The 10656-nt window shown below is 29.6% G+C and overlaps 1 protein-coding gene across 1 annotated transcript; it reads right to left on the reverse strand.

Moving 5' to 3' along the window:
• Positions 1-834: 834 nt before the first annotated feature.
• On the reverse strand, positions 835-2784 carry LOC114162601 (adenine/guanine permease AZG2). The gene has a single exon (XM_028046545.1). The coding sequence runs from the start codon at positions 2650-2652 to the stop codon at positions 1051-1053; it is 1602 nt and encodes a 533-aa protein (XP_027902346.1). The 5' UTR covers positions 2653-2784; the 3' UTR covers positions 835-1050.
• Positions 2785-10656: the final 7872 nt, after the last annotated feature.

Raw genomic sequence — 10656 nt, forward strand, 5'->3', positions numbered from 1 at the left:
AAATTTGTAAAAATAAGTTCGTTGAAAATTTTTTCATAAAATATAGATAAGTTGTTAGGGTGGAAGATAACTTTACATGTGAAGTTCTCCTTCACTTCGCCGATTTTTTTTTTTTTATTTTCAAAAAGTGAAATTATTATCTTGAAACCCAAATTTTTAGTAAAGAAGTGAAGTCGTCTTTTTACGTCACGACTTTACCTTCTTTTATAATTCTTTTTATAAGTTTTGTTGTTCTAGAGGACAATGTACGGGGACCTCTCATGTTGATTAGGGTTGGAAGATAGAAAAGAGCGAGGACAACCACACTGCACCTGCAGGCTACCCTTGCATGCATCCAATTTCATATTACTATCCTTTCTTCTTCTTTTTCTCATTACTACAAACAAATAAACCCTTTGCTCACACATCATTTTTGACGTCAAACACAAACAAATACATCCATATATTAAAAATCCACCATTAACAAAAAGGTAACAAACCCATTCACGCAACCTTACACACCAAAACAATTCTGCTAACTTTCACTTCAACTCCTACAGCAATAGTTTATACTCCATTATTTTTTTTAAGTTTTATCGTGGACGAATTCACTTTTTCACTTAACACAAACCGGTTTTCTAGATAACGATTTTACTTTTTAAAAAAAATAGAAATCGACAAGGTAGAAAACGATTTCACTCGTAATACCGTCCTCCACCTTAATGATTTGTCTCTATTTTATGAAAAAATTTTCTAACGGATTTTTTTATAAATTCTGGTTAAAACGACCCTAAAATACAACAAAAAAAAGTTAAAAAAGAAAAATGGTGAATTGAATATACTATAACTAAGGCGTACGCTGCAAATATGAACCCTGAAACTTTAGTCTTGAACATAAATAAATACAAAATAGTAAATAACCCTCCCAAGCCTCAAGATCCCATTCATGAGGCCACTACTGCGCTAAAATATATGTAGCATGACACTCTGAATACAATTCTTGTAGTGAATCTAATCTCTATGTTATCCAAAATCTATAAACAAGAACTTCTAAAGATAACCATAAGCATCTCATATTATTTCCACTGCTGCAGTAGCAGAAACTTGGTTTTGTTCCTTGGCCACCATTCTCCTCATCTTCCTCAACCAATTCACACTACTTGCGGCATAATCATAGAGGCTGAGAGCAATGTAGAGTCCAATCCCGGCAATGATCCCATTTGCTATGGAATATGTGAGAGGCATTAGAAGCATTGTGGCAAAAGCAGGCACTGCATCCTTGGTGTTGCTCCAATCTATGTCCTTCACCACCTTCATCATCATCACTCCAACCATCACAAGTGAGGGTCCTATAGCCCAAGGAGGAACACTAGACAACAGAGGAGTGAAAAACAGTGACAACAAGAACAACAACCCAACCAAAACTGCTGTTAATCCGGTGCGACCACCTTCTCTCAAACCAGCCGATGATTCCACAAATGTTGCTGTGCTTGTCACACCCAATGCAGAACCCACAATCGTGCTTCCTGCATCAACCATGTAAGCCACGTACTCACCTTCAAAATGTCCCTTTTCATCCAAAAGTCCACCAATCTCTGCCATCGTGTACATAGTCCCAGTGATCGCAAGCACATCAACATAGAACAAAGTACCCAAAGCCACCCAAACCTCCTTTTGGTTAAAATCACTAAACCTCACCATTCCAGCAGTGGATTCAATCTTGTGAAAACCAACAACTTGCTTGAAATACTCATAACTTGCATCACCAACTGGGGTGTCAGGAAAATAAGTAACTTCGGTGTGCCTAAACCAAGACACAAAAGTCACAAAAACAATGCCATAGATCATGCTTCCCTTCATATTCTTCATCACTCCATAGCTTGTAATCAGGAACCCCACAAGGCCCAGCCAGAACTTTGGGCTTTGCAGTTTCCCACCCAAGCACGCTCCTGTTTCTGGGTCCACAATCCTACAGGCCGTGATGGTTACCAGGCTGGAAGGGTCGGCCCCAATAAGCCCAACACCGAGGCTTGACTGCAGGCCCGTAAAGGCGATGAAAAGCCCGATCCCAGCTGCGCAGCCCAGCCTCACTGAATGAGGAATGAGCTTGGCAAGCTTCCCTCTCAACCCAACAGCAGAGATAAACAGAAAAGCACAACCCTCAACCAAAATCACAGCCAATGCAGTTTGATACGAGATTGACCCGCTTCCATGAAACCCAACCAAATTAAAAGTGAAGTAAGCATTGGGCCCCATGCCCGGAGCCAGGCCCAAAGGAAGGTTAGCCAACAGGCCCATGGCAACAGACCCAACAAGAGCAGAAACGGCAGTGGCCACAACCAAGTCACTCTTGGTCTTGGCAAGACACCTCTCGTAACCAACGTTGGGCTTCACCCTGCAGTCTGGGCCCGCCGGAGAGGAGCAGTCGGCGACGGAGCATGTTCCGCCGGAGGCAGCGATGATGGTGGCGTTGACGGTAATGATGTAAGCCATGGTGAGAAAAGTTGCGATGGCAGCACGAAGCTCCCTTGTGAAGCAACTTTTCCTCTGTTCCAACTTGAAGTAGGTGCCCACAAAGCTCTTGGAAACGGCATCGTTTAGAGCTTTCTCCATCTGGGAGAAAGAGTTTGTGAAGGCTCTGAGTTTTGAAGTTGCACAGAGATCTCTACCCATTTGAATGTGAGTGAAAACGCTTAAAGGTGTGAGATAGAGTGATGTTAACGTGTGGAAATAAGCAAATGAAATGGAGAAGAAGAAGAAGAAGACGAAGAAAGTGTGAAACTTTGTTTGAGGGTTGTTGGTTTCATCATGGCTACTTCTTTATATGGTTTGTTCTTTTGGTTTAAAATATTTGTGCACCATGCCAACTAGTTTTTTTTTTTTTCTTTTATGAATTAAGGAAAACGTTTAAGGGAGATAAATAAATTATATTTGTTGGTTTCTTTTCTTTCTCATGAATTTTATAGGACAAACAGAAGACTCTACCTTCCATGCAGGGATGTCATTCATTTTGCTTTGCTTTATAACTGCTGGAGTAAATGGATATAATCGTAAACCAATGATCCATTGAGATACATTATATCAACATAACATAGTATAAGGGTAATGTTAGACTTTATTATATTAATTTTAATTTTAAATAAAATGTATATTATTTTATATATTTAATGTGCAGAGAACAAAAAGAATATAAGTTATACATTTACTAAAAAAAATAAATGCAACGTAATTTATCTCCTAAAATTCCAGTGTATATATACTTATTTTTAGTTGACTGGTAGAACTATTTTTATTATTTTTCCTTTTCTTTTATTGTTATATTAGTAATATAATAATGATAATTTTGAGATTCAAAATATTAAAACTTTAAAATATAATTAAGCACAAAATAAAACATAAATTGTATGTATTTAAATGAGAAAGTCTCATTATAACTAAATACAAAATAGAAAGATAATTGTATACCAAATTGAGAAAACAAATACCATTAAAATTATTGATGCATAATTAATATTGATATGAAGCTATTCAAAGTATACTTGATAAACGATAATAAATTTAAGTATTTTTAGATAAGTTTTTATTTAGAAAATTTTGTTCTATTAATAGGTATTTAAAATTTGTATATTTGTCAATTGAATTTTTTCATTCAATCTTATCTATCAATTGGGATGACATGTGATTGGTGTTATTCTGTATGTTATTGTTTATGTGTCTTACATAAATTAAAAAATAGTTTAATTAAATTTTAAGTCACTTATAAATTTAACTAATTTTAATTAAATTTCTATCACAGTAAGAGTTTAAAATCTTTATATTTTTTTAATTAAATAGTGTCATCAATTAGAGTGACATGATAGTTTAATTTACAGTTTTTAACAAAACATAATGAAGCTGAACAATAAAATACAAAGTTTTTAATCTTAATTATCTTTCTAAAAAATAACAACGTTTATTTTATAAATTAAATAATATAACAAAAATCATATCAACCACGTAAAAATATGAAAATAATACTTGATAAATTAATATTTCATACATTTTTTTCTATTATTTAAATTCGTAATGTTCAATTAAGACCAATAAATCAAACAATCACGTCTTTTTAATAACAATATATAATGAATTGAAAATTTATTCAAAATTTAAAGTTACTTAATTACTAAACATTTATTTTTTTTCTCAAGATTGACCCGTCTCGCCAATATATGAGAATATAATTAAATAAAAATAGAAAATTATTTACATTATAAATGTGAAGCCAATATTCGTTTTAAAAGTAGTCAAGAATATTTTTAAATGCATTAACTAAATTTAAGACTCTCGGTAATTAATTTGGGTTTTTTAAAACTTACTTCTCCTTCGACTTTGTGGTTGTGGGTGGTAACTACAATGGAATCTTTATTCTCAAATTGTATTCTTACGTTTCATAATATTTCAACGTGAAGTTCAACCAAGACTTTAACTAATTAGAATCCTCTATAATAAATATTTTTCTTTGCTTATTTTACAGTTCTGGGGTCATTGTAATGTGGCAAAGTACTTCAGATATGCCATTGATCCAACTTACGAGTCATGACAAAAAGAAAAAACTATGGATTTTGACTCTAGATGATGAACTAATGATACACTAGGTCGTTTAAGTTCAAAACTTTAGGTCAAATAATTTTGGATGAATCTAATATAAAATACCGTGCACTTTAAAATCACGAAGTTCGACGAAATTAGAAAAAGGAAATATAATAGGGTACTCTGATTCTGGTTTGATTTTGTTTGCAATTATTAAGATGCAAGACAAGAAGATAGATTTAAAAATCCAGAATAAAAATGTTTCAGAAATGAAGTACTATTTTGGCAACACTCATGTGGGAGAATCTCATGAACGTCAAATATATTTAGCGTCTGTCTCTATGAAATTGTTAGAATCATTCTAACATTAAATAAAAGATACGTCAAAATCATCAAGCCTAACCAATTGCATGAGGAAAATACAATATATTTAGAAGGTTTAGAAAAAAATAGAAACATAAAATACAGTATATTTAAACAAAAGTATTTTTGTTAAGTATTTAATAAAACAAAAAATTTTAATACAACTATGTCTATAATTTGAAAGCGTATGGGTGAGGTCTGGGTGATGAAATTTTAATCATTTTATTCTGTCCACGCTGTTAATATATTTCCATTTCTTGCATGATACAATGCGATTCATAGATTATCAGGTCACGTGATAAGATACCACGCCTGCATACAAATTTAAAATAAGAGCATTAAACATCAACTAATTCTTTTTAAATATTCAAGTTTTATAGCACTTTAAAGTTAAAATGTGAGATCTATAAAATCGTTTAAAAACATAAATACTTTTATAAATTATACTCGAGTTTTCTATTATTAAAAAAAATAAACTATAAATATAATTTAGATAAAATCATTATCTTTCTGAAATATTTTCTCTAAATTGTTCTCTATCCTCTCTTTAAGGTTATATGACCTCATTTTTCGTCTCTTTGAATATCTAAGGTCATCTTAGGACTTTTGACGTAAAGAGTAACACAATTAACTAAACAATTTTGCAAATAGAAAGTTCATTTTTTACTCTTCTCTTGAGTCAATATTGTTTTAGTTATATATGTCCTTTAAGGAGTTTGCATGTGACTTTAGGTAGTTCTATGTAAATCTTTGATCTTTTGTAATCATGAAGGTGTGTTTAGATCATATTAATCTAAGCTTTCTTTGTCTAGTTACCTGGATTGACCCCTGTGGAACTCTTATGAGAGATAATTCTGATTTTAAAATGAGGGAAGCTAGTTTAATTATATAAATTGACTTTTGTCTGATGAATAGGTTGTGAAGAGGAATTACAATTGTTTTTAATTTTCTGAAGTGTATATTAGTAATTTGCATTAAATGATGATAGTGAGTGTTTGAATTGAATTGAATCTAGTTATACGTAGAAATGATTAAATATAGTATGATTGTTCTATTTGCTTTATCTAAGGCTTGTTTTAAGGTAAACAATGGTGTTTTTGAATTAAGGAAAAGATGTTGCCTTGATGAGTAAATTGGATAATCTGATATTGTTCGGTTGTACTTAAATTCTAATATGACGTTAAGCAGTACCTTTGGATTGTTGGGTGCTAAGTGAAATTTTGAAACATAGAGAGCTTTAGGGCTGTAGGGTGTTGGGCACTCTATAAGAGGTGTGGGCGCCAACAAAATCTCACTAGGTGCCATTTGGAATTCAATTCCAAGGAGTTCCAACGGCTCATAGCGTTAAGCACAGGTAGTTATGGCTGAGTGCCAAGTTGGGCTTTGAACACTAGCTTGATTTTGTTAGGCGCAAACTAGGACTTAAGTCCTACAAAGTCGTTGTATAATTGTTGAGAAGGGTAATCTGATGTATGAATGATATAAATAAGTGATATAAAAATGTTTTAGATTATAGTGAAGATTGTTTGAGTTGAAAAATGTAATGTATTGCATGTTAATTTGAATGAGAGTGTGATGGCTTTCTAGGGAGGAAGTACTTCATTCAGTCGAGTTTAGAGTGTATTGAAGGGGAATTTGAGAAGATTATCTCGACTCTGCTAGTATCTAACTCATATAGAGGAACATACCTAGTTGTAAGAGTCGAGGGAGGTTCCTATAATTTGATGCTCCAATATGAAACATAATCGAACCACACAGATACAAAGAATTTACCATGTCATACCTAAGAAAGAAATTGGCCATATTTTACTGTTCTACGAGAGTGGGCTCCTTGGGAGTTGAGATGGTATGACAAGTGTAAAATCTCTAAGTTTATTTAATACACATGTCTTTCAAAAGTAAAGTCAAATGTGTAAGTCTTGTGACCCATGGGGTTGTGGTTATATTTTCTGTCAGAATGAATATGCTTTTGTAGACATTTGCTTATTGTTGAAAATATTTGATGATTGAATTGATGAAAATTGAATTCATCATGATATGATAGATTATAATTAATATGAATTGTTATAATTGCACTACTTTGCTTTATTTTGGTTTGGTTTATGGTTTGTCACATATGTTGGACATGGATAAAAGATGGTGCAAGTGAGTGGTGGTGAACAGTGAGATTTTTAATGGACTGTTTAGAGTTTTGATTTCATACTCTCTCTCTCATTCAAAGATTTTTTTTTTCTTGTTGGTAGGGACATTAAAAGTTCTAAAATGTTTGTTTTGTGTTTAGAAAATGATTGTAAACATAAAAAATAAAATGTAATTTTGTCTTTATAATATATGAATTTATATTATTTTAATTAGTAGAATTAATTATTTCCCAAAACATAAATGCAGTGGAGTAAGAATCACTAATTATACTTTAAAGAGTACCTTACAGGTCATCTTGCCTCCAACTATCTTTTTAGACAATGTACAAATAATTTATGAAATAATATTGATTATTACTTGATAAATATAAATATTTGATGATAGTTTAAAGATATTTTTAAGTCAAATAAAAATCATTAAAATAAATTTAATGGAGTCAATATTAAAAGTTATTCAATGACTAATCTCTTTGTCCATTATATTAAAATTCATTTAATGAATAACGTAAATATATATATATATATATATATATTAAAATTTATCTAATAAATAATGCCATTATATACATTCAATATAACTGTTTTCTCTCATCTAATAAAAGACATTCTTGATATGGATTAAATATATTTATAGTTTCTAAGCTTAGATTGGAATTGAAATTAGTCTTTTTACTAAATGGCTTAAATACTTTTTTTGTTTTCATTTTCGTAGTGTTTGTTGCGGATGGTCCTCATTTTGACATATAATGTTTAAAATGGTCATCATTTTCATAATTCGTGTTTTATTTGGTCATCTTTTGTAACACTGTTTAAATCAGTAACGGAGCACTGCATAGGTGACACTTTTTGGTATTATGTTGCATTGGGGTGTGTTACGTGTACTGTACAATGTTCCGTTACTTATTTAAACGGCGTCACAGAAGAGGACCAAATCAAACATGAATTGCGAAAATGAGGACCATTTTAAACATTCGGTACAAATGAGAACCATTTTAAACATTCTGTCAAAATGAGGACTATCCGCAACAAACACTACAAAAATGAAGACGAAAAAAGTATTTAACCTTACTAAATTTTGATATATTTTGGTTTCCAAATTCTAAAAATAATAAATGTAGTATTTTTAACCAATAACATTAATATTTTTTATATGTTAAATAGTGTTCCGCAATGATATTTAAGCTTGAACGTATCAAACGATATAACAAATCAAACGTCAATATAAAATGTTGTTTGACACATCAAAAAATATAAGTCATGTGAGGTAGAAATAATATACATATTCATTTTGTATATTTGAGAACCAACATATCAAAGTTTTGAGAAATAACGAATTCTAATTTTGGGTGAAAGTTTAAGCACAAAAAAAACATATTTAACTATAAATAATAAAATATAACTATATTTATTAAAAAAAAAATTTATAACTCCAAAATCATTTATTAAATTTTAAATACAATGTTGTAACTTAAATTTTGAAATTTATCTATACACAGAATTTTTAAAGAAAATATTAAAAATTTTAACATCTAAGTGAAATTATTAAAAAAATTATTAAATTTTAATTTACCTTTTTTTTGGGTTAGTGAAATTTAAAAGTAATAATTATCTTTTAACACATCAGTGATGCTAAAAGATAAACATCTTGAGTCTCACATTACATATTTGTGAGAAGTCTAATACAGTTTAATAAATTTGCCTAAGATAAATTTCAAACAATTTTAACACCATCTTAATATCTAGATGCTTAACTCAACTTTATGTTGTCAACTCGTCTGGTAAAAATTATATTTTATTTATATTTTATAATTCTACTATATTTCTAGAAAAGATAAAATCTCTAACAAAATATTTTCTTCTTAATGTTGTTTTTATTTTTAAAATTCCATACTTTAAACTTTGAGTTTAGTTTCACTTGCATAATTTGATCTAAATAATACTATTTTGATGTAAACATATTTCTAATTATTTAATAATTAATTATATAATATTTAAAAGTCGAAAGTATTTTGTAATGTAAAAGTTATTGGTATACTATTCCACTAAAATGTAAATATAGTATTTATCGTTTGAATCTACTAATGTGAGATTTAAAAAATGAATCAATCTTGTCTAAATTCATGAAAAAAAATGTAGTCGTACACATATTTTCTCCCTTTCCTCTCAACATTGTCTCTTAGGAGATTGCATCATTATCATCTTCATCATCATCATCATCTTATTATTATTAGATAAATATAAATATTTTCTCAATAATCAATCTCTAATATTATGTATGGTAGTAATTTTAGGGTTACTTTATTTACTCTGATAATATCATGTACGATTATTATTTTTTTAACATTTTTTTTATTAACAATGAGAACTGCCATGAATAACGTTCTATATAGAACATGCATTAAATAAAATTATCATATAATTGGGAACTAAAATAATAAATTCATTCATATAACATTAACCAAAGATTTATTCATAAAAACTATATAATTGATGAGAAGAGATGAAGAAACTAATAGCAAACGGCTATCATGTGTAGAGCATGAAATAATTTAGCAAAACGAGTAAATCATGAAAAGAAATGGAAAAAAACAAAACTTGCTGAATGCATATTAAAGAAAGTTGGTTATTCTCCAGATATAAAACACTTAGTCCTTTGAATTGTTTCTACTTTCAATAAATAAGTTTGGTGTGCGTTATGTAAGAGTAATATTCTCTGGGTGTCCTCGTCCATCAATCCATATAAATACAAATATAGTTTTTAATCCAATGATCTATCACAACAAATAAAATACAAATAAAAAGAGTTCAAATTCCAAAATTTGAATGGACCTTTAAGAGAAAACAAACATAAAGATAAGTATTGTAAAGACCTTTAAGAGAAAACAAACATAAAGATAAGCATTGTAGTAAATAAATAAATTACTCAAGATGGTCCTTAAAACTTTATGATCTTTAATATTACTTTGATCCTTGTTATAATATGGTGAGGTGAATGGTTAGACCAAATGTAGTTTGTAGAGAATACAATAAGTATGACTCATGAGTATAATTTATTGAATAAATTATTTCATGACTCATGAGTATAATTTATTGAATAAATTATTTCATAACAATAATTAATTAATTAATATGACTAAAATCAATTGAAATTGATTTGATAATTTGTAGTTATACAATCTCATAATATATTTCTACAAATATTATATTAAAAAAAAGTTAATAATAAAACTATTTTAATACTTGTGTTACCATCATTCTCACTGAAATAGAATTAATCTTATAATACGATAACATATTTTATTTAAACTCTTATATGTATTTGAAATATTACAAAATCTATAATATTTAGTAGGATAGAATTATCATATTGGTTAATTATTACAACAAGTGTATTAATACTGGTTGGATCCGAATTTACTGGTTGAATAAGGTCTTAACTGGTTCAACCGTTGTAAAATCTTTCATTATGATTTTACATAACATTTGAAACGTGATTCATAATTTTTTATTATTAATCTTTTTTAAATAATCTCTGAAACACTGATTTCAGTAAGTTGTTTTCATGTTTTCATAATTAATGTGAAAAGGTTAGGAGTATCGTTCT

Source organism: Vigna unguiculata, chromosome 9 (genome assembly GCF_004118075.2).
Source record: "Vigna unguiculata cultivar IT97K-499-35 chromosome 9, ASM411807v1, whole genome shotgun sequence".
NCBI lineage: Eukaryota > Viridiplantae > Streptophyta > Magnoliopsida > Fabales > Fabaceae > Vigna > Vigna unguiculata.

Coding starts and splice junctions, on each gene's coding strand:
- LOC114162601 (XM_028046545.1), bottom strand. CDS start 2,652: ATGGGTAGAGATCTCTGTGCAACTTCAAAACTCAGAGCCTTCACAAAC.